Source organism: Phodopus roborovskii, unplaced genomic scaffold (genome assembly GCF_943737965.1).
Source record: "Phodopus roborovskii unplaced genomic scaffold, PHOROB, whole genome shotgun sequence".
Lineage (NCBI taxonomy): Eukaryota > Metazoa > Chordata > Mammalia > Rodentia > Cricetidae > Phodopus > Phodopus roborovskii.
Genome location: NW_026125545.1, coordinates 256,493 through 272,710, shown reverse-complemented (window position 1 = coordinate 272,710; position 16,218 = coordinate 256,493). Strand labels below are relative to the sequence as shown.

Below are 16,218 nucleotides of genomic sequence, written 5' to 3'. Positions count from 1 at the left end.
CTTGTGTTGTCCTCGTCCGTGCTTATCCTTACTGGGTGCAGGCAGCCTGCTCCTTTTTGTGGAGGAGCCAGGTAGAATTGGCTTTCACTGGGAGAGCAGGCTTTAAAGGGAAAGAAGAGCGATCTGCTTGTGGTTTGTACACACATGTGATTTGTAATTTCTGTGCTACTGTATATGGTATGCCTCTTGCAGACCTTGTCACGATGCACTGTGTCTGATGGGAAACAATGAAAATGGGCATCAAGGAAGGTTTGTGCCCTGGGCCCAGCCTGAAGACTAGTTGATGGAGAGTTGAGGTTTTTTCCTTTTTTTAAGGGAGGCTGGGTTTATTCTAACTCTCAGTTTCAGGGTACAGCCCCTCATGGGAGGCGACAGATGAGACTTCATTGTATCCTTACCTGATGAAGTTTACTGTAGCACTGTGAATGTGGAGTGCTCACAGACAGCCTGCACAGTGCTGTATTTCAGGACTGGAGGGCCACAGCTTATAGGTTAGGATGATGACATTGGTGTTGAAGGCAGACATCAGTGTCTGAACACATGAATGTGGCCATGTGCCACACCACTACCTATGAACATGAAAACCATTTTTCCCTCAGCCATCCATAGTATGCCACCTCCAGCTTCATGTCTTATTTGGGGGTGTTTCTGACTTCAGAAGTGCAGTTTTTGACCACTTGTAACTTTTGTGGTCTGGATCAAGTTGCCTCTCTGTCAAAATTTGTGGGTCGCTTCTGTTTCAGATCACTCCTCCTTAGGCCTCTCTGTCAAGCACTTGCTCAGGACCACGATTGACATTGTGTGAGTCTGTCCTTTGTTATGGCTGAAAGTTCCGATTCTGCCTTGCTGCCACTGTCAAGCAGCTGCATTTCACATAAGCCAACATTTACTTCAGGCTGCTAGCAGGTGTTGAGGAGCCGCCCCCACTCTGGTTCATCGGCAGCTGTGTGGACAGATTCCTGACATGCCAGCAGCTGCTGTTGCTAAAGCACGGAGATTTCTGGACTTGCTGTGTGCCTGTGGAGTACATGCCCTCGGCCCACTAGAGAGATTGCTAGGAAGTTCTGGGCATTTGATGACCCCCAACAATGCTTAACCCAGGAAGTGGAGAAATACCAAGCCCAGGCCTTTTCTTTTTCCTTGCTGCGTTAGTTCTCAGAAGGAATGGATTGCAGTTGTTCACCTGGTTAGTGACTCGGTGGCCTTTTTTCCTCCCTTCGTAAGTGCCTCACTGCCAGTGCTCACTCTGCAGTGCTCACTCCAGTGCCTCACTGCCAGTGCTCACTCTGCAGTGCTCACTCCAGTGCCTCACTGCCAGTGCTCACTCTGCAGTGCTCACTCCAGTGCCTCACTGCCAGTGCTCACTCTGCAGTGCTCACTCCAGTGCCTCACTGCCAGTGCTCACTCTGCAGTGCTCACTCCAGTGCCTCACTGCCAGTGCTCACTCTGCAGTGCTCTTCCCGGGGCTCCCTACCCCTCTTCCATAAATAAGTCACAAAGTTACTTTGGGGGAGCCCGAATCTTCTGGAGTTTTGGAATTAGAGTGGTTTTTTAAAAAATTAATTAATAGTTCATTAATTTGGGGTCTTTGGATACAGATTTTCTCTGTGTAGACCTCGCTGTCTTGGAATTCAAGCTGTAGATCAGACTGTCCCTGAACTCACCAAGATCCACCTGCCTCTCACTCCTGAGTGCTAGATTAAAAGGCCTGGCCACCACTGCATGGCTCAATGACTTTAAAAGAAAAATAATTTGTATTTATTTCATGTGTATGGATGTTTTGGCTACATGTATGTGTGTGCACCATGGGCATTCCTGGTACACAAAGAGGCCAGAAAGAGGGTGGTGGAAGCCCTGGAATTGGAGTTAACAGATCTTTGTGAGCCAGGAACCAAACTCACACCCTCTGCAAAAAGCAACAAGTGCTCTTTAATGGTTGAGCCATTTCTTTAACCCCCAGGGTGACTTTTATTATACGTTTTCCCCTCCTTTCTTTTGCTTGCTGGAAGTACATGACTTCATTCCTTAATGGTGATGTTGTCACAAGCATCTTTACAGAAATGGCTGGGTAGAGGAGTGGGGAGGAAGGATTGTATGGGTAAACCAGTTCAGCTCAGCCTTCTACTTATCTTAATCTCTGTTCAAAAGTCCCAGCTTCAACTGTCTGCTCTAAGCTGATTTAGAACTTGGTACTTCCAAAAGTTTTCAAGTTCTGTGCTGGAAAATAACCTAAGATGTGGATGCTACATGTATAACAGGGTCCATGCATGTTTGCAGGTGGACTCCCAACACCACGATCGACTGGACTATCCCAATGCAAATCAAATATTGAAAAAACCTTTTTTGTTTAATTTCCAGGGGAACTGAAAGAGGGGAGGGATGGGAAGCTTTGGTTACGATACAAAAACAAAGAAACACATAATTTATAGTTTAGTGGGGAAATAACTTGGAGACTCGTCTTTGCTTTGAATAAGATAACACTGTCTTATAAAGAGACCCAGTCTCCACTCCTGTAATATGTGGCTGGGTTATTAGCAGGGGGTTAGGAGCTGGCCACATGCTGTGTCCTTCCCCTCTGCCAGTCCATTTTCATTTTCAAGTGTGTTCATATCAGTTTTTTGTTTTGTTTTGTTTTTTTAAACTGCTGGTGGTGGAGAATTCTTTTTGGTTTGGTCCTTCCTCTGCAGTAATTGGTTGTTTTCTTATTTTCTTTTAAGTCATTTCTCCCTTTTTTGGCAGTTAAGCTTGATATACAGTTGATCCCAAAAGATTTTTCTGTAAATACTACTATAAATACTAGTTGAAGTTAGGGTGTATATGTTCCTGTTGCAAGTTACTGTATTCCTTATTTGATTGTAGCCAAATATTCTGCATTTGGTTTCTAACGGTACTAAAACACTTTGTAGATATCAATGTTTTCTATGTATTTGTACTAGAACATGTTCAAAGAAAAAAACTTGGGCTATGTGATTCTTATCCTGATTGGTTCTTGTCAACTTGACACAAATCTAGACATGTCTGGGAATAGGGAATCTTACCTGAGAAAATGTCTTCATCTAATTGTCCTGTAGGGCATTTTCTTGACTGATGGTTGATGTAGGAGGGCCCAGTTCACTGTGGTCCTGACTTGTACAAGAAAGCAGAGTGAGCCAGCCATGGGGAGCAAGCCAGTAAGCAGCACTCTTCCATGCCATCTACTGTACAGCTACTGCCTCCAGGTTCCTGTCTTGACTCCCTCAGTGATGGAGTGTGACTTGAGAGTTGTAAGCAGAAATAAACCCTTTCTTCTCTGAGCCTCTTTTGGTTGTGATGTTTATTCTATCACAGCAATAGAAATGCTAACTGTGACAATTCTCTGAGTTACCTTCCTAGGGTGTTTTTGGGAAACAAATTTGGGCTGCAGGATGTTCACGTTTGTTTCAGAGTTCTTTCCACACTTTCTTCACCTAGAATGTCACCCTCATTCACTTTGATTCCACATCCATGTCCTACCCTTACTGCCTCAACAAACACGGTACTATTTCTTCTTCTTAAGACTTTGATTTTATTTTAATTATATGGGTACATGTGTGCATATGAGTGCTAGTGCCACAGAAGGCAGAGGTATCAGATTCCCCTGGAGCCTCTGTGTGTGTATGTGGGGTATGTGTGTTGGTGTGTGTGTGTGGCCTCAGAAATGAGCTCTTTTATGTATATTATGGGAATCCTGTTGTGTCTTCAAAGCTGAATTCTAAATCCACCATTCAGTTTTTATTAACCCTTTCTATTCCAGCTTGCCTTCCAAGGTCCAGGTCTGTCCGTCTGACCCTGGGTGTTTTTCTTTAGCTCGGTGTGCACTGGGTTCTGGGTTCTTTCTCATTTGTACTTTTTGCACTTCTAACCGTCTCTTTTTTTCCTTAAGTACCCAGTTTTGTTTTTTTTTTTGTTTTGTTTTGTTTTTTTGTTTGTTTGTTTGTCCTTAATTTCTCTCCAGGTATTCTGTGTGATTTTTTTTTTTTTTAAAGCATTTTTTCTGTCTACTGTTTATAGATGTAAAAAAGGATTGGTCTGACCATGCTCTCTGGTGGGAAAAGAAGAGAACGTGGCTGCTTAAGACACACTGGACTTTGGATAAGTACGGCATCCAGGCAGATGCCAAGCTTCAGTTCACTCCCCAGCACAAACTGCTCCGGCTGCAGCTTCCCAACATGAAGTATGTGAAGGTTAAAGTGAATTTCTCTGATCGAGTCTTCAAAGCTGTGTCTGACATATGCAAGACTTTCAGTAAGTGTCCAGCCCTTCTTTTAAGAGTGATGCGCATATGATTGGCGTGGCAATGAGCTTACCCATGGGGTGTGGGTTGGGATGAACCCTGTGTGCATCTGTATTTGAAATTATTATTTCTGTAGCTATTTTTTAGATTTATTTATTATATATACAGTTTATTATATATACAGGCCAGGGTACCAGATCTCATTTCAGATGGTTGTGAGCTACATGTGGGTGCTGGAAATTGAACTCAGGACCTCGGAAGAACAGCCAGTGCTCTTAACCTCTGAGTCATCTCTCCAGCCCCATTTCTGTAGTTTTTAATGTTAGTTTTAGATAAAGAAGTATTGGGTTAAGAAGGAACAGGAAGAATTAGATTTTCCCCGATTAGAATCATATCATGTTTATTATATAAAAGTTTTTTCTGATAAGTTTATTATTTGACAGTTGTGGGGATTGAACCTTGGGCCTCAGTGCATGCCAGGCAAGTGTTTTTCCACTGAGCTACACCCTCAGCCCCAATAGCATTGTGTGTCAGAGGCAGGGGAAGGGAACAGGCATTTTTTTCAGAGGGCTGTGGCTCTCTGGTATTTCCTTCATGTAAGTCACTTTGATTTTATAAGTCAGAGGGATGGTGTCACTTCCTTTGATGAAGGCCTGCCTGCTCCTAAGGAAACTGTGAGGACTCTTCCTTACCCAGTGTGAATACCCTAAACTTTCAGAAACAAGATGTGGATTGCCTTTTACTTTGGGTGACCTGGTTATGATGTATGACAGGAAGCATTTAGTCATCAGAGGAAATGAATTTTCGTCATTACCGCTACCACATAATTCGTAGATGCGTTCAATGATTCTCCAGATTTTAGTTCCGACTAGAACGACAACTCTTTTATACATGTTACATTTTCAGGTGACACTAATAATTCATGAACATATTGTCACAAAAGAGTCAAGACTAGATATACACAGTAAATGACCCCTTCCCAAAGTAACTTTGGTGTAAAGTTTGATTTGCTGAACATTAGCTTGTTCAGGACATTTCCTGTGTAAGGTGTTTATGTGGGGTATATGGTGTGTGCATATGTGTACTCGGGTTTGAAGTCTTCACAGGTGTAAAAACAATAGGATATATTGGTTGTCTGTCCTACTTTTTCTGCCCCATTCTAAGTGCTAGGATTTTGAGTGAGTGCCAACATGTCTGGCTTAGGGTTGAGTTTAGCACATTCTCCATGCTGTACCCTCTGAGCCATTTCCCAGCCTTAATTTTTCCTCATTAGTCACTGCTGTTAAAAACGCTAATTTTTTTTTTTTTTTATAATCTATCTGGTATCTTTGTTGAGCTGTCTTAAATCTTAATTTATATTTCCACTTTTATATAACTTACACCTCTTGTAATTTACGTCTTGTCCCTCACCTTGTCTTACTGCAGTGAATTAGACTGTAGTTGTGTTGAGTAATAGCAGTGACAATATTGTTGAATTGTTCCTGATATTTTTTACATTGAGCTTACATTTTATTGTATTTGAGAACTTTCCACCTGTATTTTATTCCTAATACCTTAACTCATGAAAACACAGAAAGTGTAATTAAATGGAGTTCAGGAAAGCCCATGTCATATGTAGCACACTGGGAAGGTCCTACATGCCCTGATTACCTTTAGAACTCTTCATAAATTAGCCTCGCTCATATGCCCTCTTTATCATTCATGTGCTGTCACTCAGTCTTACCCTGTGAACGGCTTAGACATTCCTCTTTCCTTTCACACTCTTTTCTTGAGTGTGATGGTAAATGTAGATGGTATTTAAGTTTCTGTACTTACATTTCTCCACCTTCCAGCTATGTTCATGTTTGTCTTTGTTGTTACATCCTTTACTGCTGTTAATACTGTACCGTTGTCAGCCATGTGTATGTCTGCCTTGCTGGACCTGTGTTCTAGGATTTTTTTTTATCGTTAGAGTTCTAGGATGAGACAAGAGACAGGAACCTAGCCCTAGCCCCAGAAGCCCCACAAACTGTGTTTAGCACTACCAGCTGGAGAATGAGTGTGGAGGACATCCCATATTCAAACCATAGCGTCTGAAGGCTTGGAGGGACCAAAAGAAGCTAAGACTTAAAGATGTAATTAAGGGGGCTGGAGAGATGGCTCAATGATTAGGAGCACCGACTGCTCTTCCAAAGAACCTGGGTTCAATTCCCAGCACCCACATGGCAGCTCTCAACTGTCTGTAACTCCAAGATTTGACACCCTCACACAGATGTACATGTAAGCAAAACACCAATGTAAATAAATGTTAAAAAAAAAAAGATGTAATTAAATCACTCTGGAATTGAGGTTGGATATAGAAATAACCAAGGCAATACTTGGCCTTAAGTAATTCAATAACTACTTTTTAAATTTATTTAATAATTAGTAATTGAAGATTGTTCTTGTTGTTTAAAAAATATTCCATAAATGGCAGGTGGTGGTGGTGCATGACTTTAATCCCAGCACTCGGGAGGCAAGGCAGGCAGATCTCTGTGAGTTCGAGGCCAGCCTGGTCTACAGAGCAAATTCCAGGACAGGCTCCAAAGCAATACAGAGAAATTCTGTCTCCCAAAAAAAAAAAAAAAAATCCATAGAGTGTTAGTGTGTGAATCGGGAAGGAAAGTGTGCATATTTGATTTGCATTTGTTAAATCAGGTGTCCAACAGTGTGGGCATCTACATTTGTGTTGTTTATGAATGAATTGTGATTAGGCTTTTGTAGGTTTTAAAAAACTAATACTTGTGATACATGTAAACTGTAGAAACCTAAATCCCCCTGTCCATAAGTAAACAAGTATTGGAGCACAGCTAGGCTGCTCTGCTTGGCATTGTCTGGCTGCTTTTGGATTACAAGGCAGGGTTGGAAAGATCTATACAGGGGGTGAAATATTTTCTCTGAGCCTTGTGTAGTAAAAGCTTGCCAATCCTGAGCTAACTTATTTGGAGACACTGTTCATCTCTCCACCACTGGACACCAAACACTGAAGTCACTTCATAACTACTCCCGGGAATGATTTTCTCCTCTTAGTCATGTAATATTCAAGCCAAGTAATTTTCCTGAAATTAGATGAATTCACTTAAGTGCTGGTCACTGTGGTTTCATTAGTTGAGCTCTTTTGGGTTCGTTCTTCTGGCTCTTGATCATTGTAAGAAAAGTAGGGTCAAAAGGAAGAAAAATGACATGGCCAGTGTTTCCGAGTGTAGTTAACATCAGAGCCCAGAGTGTCATGAAGGACAGCAGCTACTGAAAGGCCAGCAATATAAACTGACATCAAACTGAATAGGAAGTTATCTAATTATCTAATTTTGCTGAGTACTGACAGCCTTTCCAAGTTTTGTTTGTTTTAAAAATTGATAAAAATGATTTCTTTTGTAATTTAACTCTTACAAAAATTCCATGTAATGACTAAATGTGACTGTCTGGCTTGCCTCTTCCTTTTTTAAGCATTGTTGGCAGAGAAAGTTGAGTTCTTTATTTAATCTGTACGCTGGTGTGCCGACTTCTCAAATGTGCACCCAGTTTGACAGTGTTCTGTGCTCACAGTCTTATGCTGGTGTTCATAGATTGGGGTTCAGGTCTTCCCACTAGTGATATGATTAGGCACATGCTGTTTTCCCCTCTGCCCTGCCCCTGGGGAGGCACCTGTATTTGGTAGAGACACATGCACAGGGAGAGTAGAGCAGGTTAAAGGGCTCCTGTAAAGATGAGAAGGGAATGAAGAACGCAGATCATTGTTCTGTACTCTATGCTTGTTTCTTTTTTGAAAAAAATTAATTTTATGTACATTGGTGTTTTGCCTACCATTACAGATGGGTGTGAGCTGCCGTGTGTGTGGGTGCTAGGAATTGAACCCAGGTCCTCTGGAAGAGCAGTCAGTACTCTTAATTCTTGAGCCATCTCCCCAGCCCCTTATGCTTGTTACCTGCAAAGAGTCTGTTCATTTAGTCTAAAAATTATTTAGGGCTTCTTGTTACTTTATTTTCAAATTATCTTTCTCATATATTTTGTTCTTTATAAGGTTATTTTGGCTGTAAATGCTAGAAATCCAGACTCAGCTGTGTTCCAAGTTTACGGTTTCACATCTTGAAGTTATGAGGAAACTGGTTAGTTAACTCATCTCCAAGGACAGGCCCTTCCACCTTCTGACTAGGTGTGGCCTCCTGTTTGGAAGGCCCTGCACTAGTAAGCATCTTGGGGAAAGGGTTATTTCAGCTCACGGCTCTTAGGTCACAAAGCATCACTAAGGGAGGTCAGGGCTGGAAGTGATACAGAAGCCATAGAGGGATGCTGCCTGGCTTCCTATAGCTCTCCCAGCCTGCTTTCTACAACTACAGGGCACTGGCCCAGGGTAGGCCTCACCCACAGAGGGCTTTGCCTGCCCATATCAATCATTAATCAAGAAAATGCCCCCACAGTCTTGCTTACAGGCTAGTCTGATGGAGGCATTTTCCCTCTTGAGGTTCCTTTTTCTACAAACTCTAGCTTGTGTCAAGTTGATTTAAAAACCAGTCAGGACAGACCCCTTTCAGGGTACAAGGTAGCATCTATTGAGCTGTCTTTCCAACTTGGCCCTTCACTTAACTATCTGGTCGGTTTGATTGAGGTATATTTTCCTGGTAATATCGAGTGCATTTTGACAAATTTATAGCAAAGTGATAGGGCAGGTTTGATCAACCTATTGTTTTCTCAGTCCCCTTTGCTGTCCTGACCCCACCAACCACTAACCTATTTTCTGCCTCTATAAGGGCCGCCTTTTCTCAAATGTCATTTAAGCATGCCCATATGATATATAGCCTTCTATGGCTTTTCCCACTTAGCATATGCTTCCTGCCCTTTGTGTATAATTTGAATAGGAGGTGTTCCCCACAGGCTTAGGTATTTGTACATTTGGTCCCCAGTTAGTGGCACTGCTTGGGAAGTTTTGGGTCACACAGTCTTGCTGGAGAAAGCATGTCACTGGAAACAGGACTTTGAGATTATGTAACCTCACCTACATCCAGTTCACAGTCTGTTTTGTGCTTCTGGTAAAAGATTTGATCACATAGTTTCCTATTCCTGCTGTCTGTTGCCATGGTTCTTGGCATTATAGACTCTGGTTTTTTGAGACAGGGTTTCTCTGTACCTTTGGAGCCCATCCTGTGAAAGACCCACAGAGCGTGTGGACCTTAACGCCCGACTCAGGAAAGGCAGCACCTCCCCCCCCAAATCACTCACGAGAAGTGGTCTTTGATGCAAAAGCATGAGGTCTTTTATATTCCAAGTGCACTGGGGTCCGCAGCCATACTCCACGTGGGGGTAGAGGACTGGGAACCTGGGTACAGGATTGAGACAGCTTTTATAGGGTTACAACAAAGCCAGCGCATCATAAACCAAACATCTCATAGCATCCAGTGCGGACCAATCAATTTGAACTATCCAAGCCCGAGCTTAGCCCAGGAAGTCTGCTTTTGCGAGGGCTTCTGGGTGGGGTGACAAGGCTCATTTCCTGTGTTCATTCATTTATAGGTGCTGTCGTAAACAGCCCTGTCATAGTAAACAGTCAAGAATGTGACTTTTGCCTACTCATTGCTAGGGGAGCAGGGTCTGGGGAGAGTTAGGCTAAATTTTTCCATCCTTACACCTGGAACTCACTCCAGGCTGGCTTTGAACTCACAAGTTTCACCTGCCTCTGCCTCCTGAGTGTTGGGATAAAAGGTATGCACCACCACTGCCATTGTAGACTCTTACCTCTTTGAGACTATAAGCCAAAATAAACTTCTTCAGTTAGTTGGTTTTGGCCATGCTATTTTATCACAGCAACAGAAAGGTAATAATGCATCACCAGTCTAAGGGTACCAGACAGTTCAGCAGGTGAAGGCACTTGCCACCTAACTGAAAACCTGAGTTCAGTCTCTGGGACCCTGACTGTGCAAGGAGAAAACTAATTCCTGCAAGTTGTCCTCAGATCCCCATACACAACGTTCACACATTAACATGTACACATGCAAAATAAATAAAATGGAATAATAATTTTAAATAAAGATACAAAGACCACTCACTTGTAGTTCTTGTAGGAATTCTGGGTTGTAAAACATGAAATTTAAAAGAGTGAAATTTTCCAGCTCCATTTGCAAATTGGACATACTGTTTTGTATTGTGACCAGCAATACTTGAGAGTCCAGCTGTCCTTTGGTGGTTTAATTAGGAATACTTCCCCATAGGCTCATGTATTAGAATGCATACTCACCAGGGAGTAGCACTATTTGAAAGGATTAGAAGGATTAAGAGGTGTGGCCTTGTTTAAGTAGATGTGCCCTTGTTGGAGGAAGAATGTCACTGGGAGTGGGATTTGAGGTTTCGAAAATGCATGCTAGGACCAGGCGTGCTCTCTCTCTCTGTTTATAGATCAGTATGTAGCTCTCAGCTATTGCTGCAATGCCTGTCTGTATGCCACCACTATTCCTACCATGATGTTAATGAGGCCCCCAATTAAATGCTTTCTTTCATAAGAGCTGTCTTGGCCGTGGTGTCTCTTTATATAGCTGTAGAAGAGTAACTAAGACAGAAATTGGGACTGCTGTGACAGGCCTGAGCATAGTGTTTATTGGAGGAATATGGAAGACTTTGGGACTTTGGACTGAAAAAGTGGTTGAATGCTTTGGAGCCTACTGGGACACCCTAGTAAAAGCAAGGACAGTAGTGCTGAGAGCAGTGTCAGCCTAGCTCAAGTTTCAGACCTACCATTCTTGTGATATTTTGGCAAAGAATATGGCTGGTTTTTGCCCCTGTCTTAAAAATCTGCCTGCAAAATTGAAGAGTTTTTGATTAATGGTTTTGGCAGAGGAGACTGTAAAACAGCCAGGTGTAGACCGTACTGTGTGGTTATTAGTGACCACTGTTTTGAAGGAGCAAGCTGAGCAAGAAAAAATGTAAAATGTACAATTTGAGGAGAAAAGGAGCTCTAGGAGGTGTAATGGAGCTAAGTCCAGCGCTCAGAGATTAAAAAGTTTAAAGAAAAGCCTGACGCAAAATGACATAAAGAGAGTAGTGACCTCGGAGCAAGACTCCACCCCGCTAAGCTTCCAAATTGTGAAAAGGAATGAAAGAAAAGCTTAGATCAGGAAGGAAACCACATGGAACAAAGCTGATGCAAATGTAATTGAGCAGGGTGCCAGATTCCAGCCCCACCAAGCAGCAGAACTTTGCAGCTCTGGTCTTATAGTTCTGGCTTTAGAGTCAAGGATAAAATTTGTTGTGGAGTCTCCTGTGGCTCAGGAAAGCACTGAGGCCAGGCATGTGTTGGGTGTCTCTTCATGGAAGCCTAGAGGGTATGCAGCGGTGAAGGTGAAGCCTGGATTTCCGTGGAAATACCAGATACAGGATGTTGGAGATACCAGATTTGTGGGCTACCTGCCAGGAAAAGCTGCAGACCAGGTCTGTAACCAGCCCAAAAGAGTGAAGTGTGTCGCAGGCAACAAACTGAAGAGGAATTGATGATCTGAAGAGTGCTTTGACATTAGACATGGAATTGCAGAATTTGGAGTTTGACCAGCTAGGCTCTGGACTTGGCTTTGATCCAGTATTTCCTCACTATTCCCCTTTCCTTCCTTTTGGAATGGTAATGAATGTGTCATTGTGTGTTGGAAGTATACAATATGTTTTTTGTTGTGTTTTGATTTTGGAGACAGGGTTTCTCTATGTAGCCCTGGCTGTCCAGACTGGCCTCATCTTAGAAATCCTCCTACCTCTGAATCCTTTGTGCTGGGATTAAAGGTGTTCATCACCACTGCTTGCTTTGATATGTTTTTTGTTTTTTATGGAGGACTATAGTCCTTGAATCTCAGAAGATACTTTGGACTTTGAAACAGTGTTGAGCCCGTGAAAGACTGTGGGGACTTTTTAAGTGGGATTGAATGAACTTTGGCATTATGGCATGGTGACAAGCCTATAGGGACTGGGAAGTGGAATGTGATGGTCTGGGTAAGAATGGCCCCCATAGACTCATTCATATATTCGTGTATTTGAGTACTTAGTCACCAGGGTGCACGTTGAGGTTTCAAAAGCCTATGGCAGATGCTGGCTCTGTTTCTGCTTGCAGATCAGAATGTATTGTAATGGGCCAAGACCTGAAACTAAGCAAGCTTTTAGTTCAGTGCATTCTGTCATGAGTCACCTTGGCCATAGTGTCTCTTCAAAGTAGCAAGTGACTGAGACACCCTATGTCCTTGAGACATAGGGTGTATTGGAGCGTCCTGGTAGATCAGAGTCCAGTGATTGGTTGCTCGTGTCTAGCTCCTTGCGATGTTATGATTTGAATCTGAAATGTTTCCCACAGCTTGTGTTTCAAAGCTTGTTTCCCAGCTTCTGATACTATTTTAAGAGTCTGTGGAACCTTTGGAACCTCTTAGCTGATGGAAGTAGGTTACTAGAAGCAAAACCTGAAAAACAATTTGTGATCTCTATTTTCTCTTTCTGTTCCTTTCATTGCTTTCTATGAAAGGGTTTTTAGTTGTCCTTTGTGACTTTAGATATCTCCCGCTGTGACTTATTAGCTGTTTCCACTTTCATCTTCATAGTAATTGCTTGCAGGAGTGTTAAACCTTCAGCCTGTACCTCTGTTCCAGGATGGCTCTGAACACAGACACAAAATCATCTAATATTATTATTATTATTTTGTAACTGGATTTGTGCAGCTCTTGAGCAAGAAATTTTGTAGATGACAACCATGTCACAGAAGTCAGCGTGTCTGTGGGACTGTCATTGTTTATTGATGTGGGAGGGCCCAGCCTGTTGTGGCAGCATCATTCCCTGAGCTGAGCTCTGAACTGTAAAGAGTGAAGAAAGCTAGTTACAGGCAGGCAGCACGGGTGCATTCGTTTCTCTCTGTGTGTGTAACAGGACCAGTTGTCTTGAGTTCCTGCCTCTGAGACATCTCTGCAATTGCAGACTGTAACCTGAAGTGTCACCCAAATAAACCCTTTCTTCTGTAAGTTGTTTTTGGTCGGATTATTTTACCACAGGAACAGAAATGAAATTGGCACATGTAGGTTTTCGCTAGCTCTTTGCCTTTGTTTTTGAAAACCGCTGTAGCTGAATAGTTCCGGATTTCCCTCCCTCCTCCAGTGCTTTATTTTCAGTAGTGTCTCTGGTTGCATCTTGGAGTACATCGTTCCTTCACATTGCGGATGCTGCTGCCACATGCATTTACCATGGTAGGTGTGTTTCCACCACTAGAAGTTTGGTTTTATTGTTTTTATCTGAATCTTTCATTTTTGTCTCCATTATGTTTACATTTCTCCTTTTGAACATACAGACTCTCCATAGGGCATCTCCTAATGTTCATCTGGGTAATTTCTGCTTCCCTTCCTGTCCCCTTCCCTTCCTTCGCCTTCGCTCATAGCTGTAGATTGTATTTTCCCTGCCTCTTTATGAGATAGTACTTGCTTGTGTATGAGGCTTTATTAATTTAATGTGGTTGGTAGCTGGATCCCCACTGCCTATTCCTTTAAGTGGTGCCAGCTTTTTTGTTTTGTTTTGTTTTTCCGCTCATCAGTCAAATTGTAAGGAAATTGCTTATTTTTTGTTTTGTTTTTGTCCTTTGGGTTTTGTTTTTAGCTTTTTTAGGGTAGTTATGGGACCTCATTAGCCTAACTCCTAAGGTGTTGTCTCTTGGGAATTCTTCCACTCTCCCTGGTGACAACACAGTTTCATTCACGGACCCTTTCCTGTTTCCTAGTCTTGAGTGGTTTCTGCTCACACACATGGGTCACAGCTCTGCCAGACTCCAGGAAACATCTCTGGGACCCTGAGACATCCCTGTAAATAGAGCTCCGCTAGCCGTCTTGGCCTCCCTGACCTCCATCTCTAGCTCTCTACTCCTCCCAGCCTCACCTGCCTTTACCTAGTAAATTGGTACCGGTAAAGCCGTGCCCTCTTGGCTTTTCCTTTATTATTGTTTAAATAAAGGATAGAAAATCCAGACCTTGCCACTCCATCTTCATTAGACCCTCCATCTTAATTTATCAGAAGATTTTCTCTTAGCCTTGTATTTTTTCAGAAAGCCATCATTGTTCATTAAAGCATTTGTAGGTACAAAGTCATTTTTTTCCATTGAAATTTAAAATTGAACATGTTTGTGGCTGGAGAGATGGCTCAGTTATTAGGATCGATGGCTGCTGCCCCTCCAGAGGTCCTGAGTTCAATTCCCAGGAACCACATGGTGGCTCACAACCATCTCTAGTGAGGTCTGATGCCCTCTTCTGGCATAAATTTGTACATGTAGATAAAGCACTCATATACATAATATTGAACATATTCTAAGCCATGCTCATGGTATTCCCTTCCAGATCCAGTCTTCTCATCCCCCTCCTCCGCCTCTCCTCCGACCCCCAAAGTGAAAGGCTCTATCAACCACCCAGATATATATACAGGGACAGGGTGGTTACCCCTAGCACTGCTAATCTTGTCAGTTTGATGAGCCTTAGAATCACCATGGAAACAAACCTAGGCATATCTGAGGGGCATCTAGATTAGTGAAGGTGGAGAAAGCCACCCTAACTGTGGACAGTCCCTTTCTATAGGCTGAGGTCCTGGACTGAGCAGAAAGGAGAAATAGAGGCACAGAGCATCCGTTCTTCTCGCCTCTGGACTGTGGCTACTGTGACTAGTTGCTTCATGCTGTTGCTGCCATGACTTTTTGTTATGGTGGACCATGATCTCAAACCATGAGCCAGAACAAACTGTTTGGTTCTTGCTTTTGTGAAGCATTTTGTTGTAGAATAAGAAAATGACTCATTACATGTAAATACTGACCTTGCCTCCAGCTGTGTGAATCTTTCCGCATCATCTGCCCTGCACTGACAACCCATTTGCCGCTATCTCCTCGTGGATTCCAAGCATCCTCTTGAATGTTCTTCTTGTCCATTCTTGTTTCTTCTGGTACTTTCCATAAGCAGAAACATTTAAATTGTTTGCTTAAGGGGCTGCAGAGATGATTCAGTGATTGAGAATGCTTTTTACTGCTCTTGCAGAGGACCTGGGTTTGGTTTCCAGCATCCACATTAGGTCCTTCACAACCAACTATAATTCCAGTTCTAGGGGTTGGTCACCTGCTGGCCTCTGCAAGCATGTACATAGAAACTCATGCAGAACACAAACGTACACACGAGTTGAAATGTCTTCTGTCACATTTGATCATTCTCTTTTGTTTCCCTAGGGAAGGGTGAATAGGATAAATAATTTTAAAATGTTAATTTGAAACTGACTTTATTCTGCCTTTTAAAGGAATTATTGGATTGAGAGTTATTTTACCCTCTGAGTTTGGAAGTCACTGCTCAGTTGCCTGATGGGTTCTGTGTTGTTATTAAGTCTTTTTGTGGAAGGCTTTTTCTCTCTGGAAACTTGTGAGGTCTTTTCTCCTCCACTTTGAAGCTTCTTAGCAATGGTCCTGGTTTGGGATTTATTTCCATCCATTGTTCTGGAGACTGATGCACCAGGACTGTTTCTTTTGTGAAATGTTACAGTTTCCTAACTAATTCTTCCTTTGTTGTTTCCTCATTTGTGTTGGTGCTGTTGGGCAGTGTTCTTGAGTTGACCCTCTTCCTGACTACCTGTCTTCTGTTGGGTTTTTCACCGTGGCACATTTTCATTTCCAGTGCTTTGTATCTCCCCTGTGTGTGTGTTCACAGATGATCAGTAAATTTAAGATCGTTGGCTGGTAATACACCTGTAGTTCAGTGGGGCAGTGAGGATATGTAGATAGCCCTCCCCATTGTTATCTAAAACGTATTAATTGCTGGTTCTTTGTCGCCCTGTCCATGTCACGGATGCCTTTCTCTCATTCTTAACATGTGAATTGAGGTAGCTTTACTTTGTACTTAGTGTCATGCTTCTCCTATGCCATTTCTTTTGTGCATGCTAACAAGAGCTCTACTACTGAACTATGGCTCTGACATTCTTATTTGAAA

General features: G+C 42.6%; 1 protein-coding gene across 6 annotated transcripts in view; it reads left to right on the top strand.

Moving 5' to 3' along the window:
* Fermt2 (FERM domain containing kindlin 2) overlaps nt 1–16,218 on the top strand; it is a 65,004-nt gene that overhangs the window by 15,319 nt on the left and 33,467 nt on the right. For all 6 annotated transcript variants that reach the window (XM_051177055.1, XM_051177061.1, XM_051177060.1 and 3 more), the window contains exon 3: nt 4,030–4,263. In XM_051177055.1, coding sequence (XP_051033012.1) covers nt 4,030–4,263 — 234 coding nt within the window. The remainder of the gene's footprint in view (nt 1–4,029; nt 4,264–16,218) is intronic.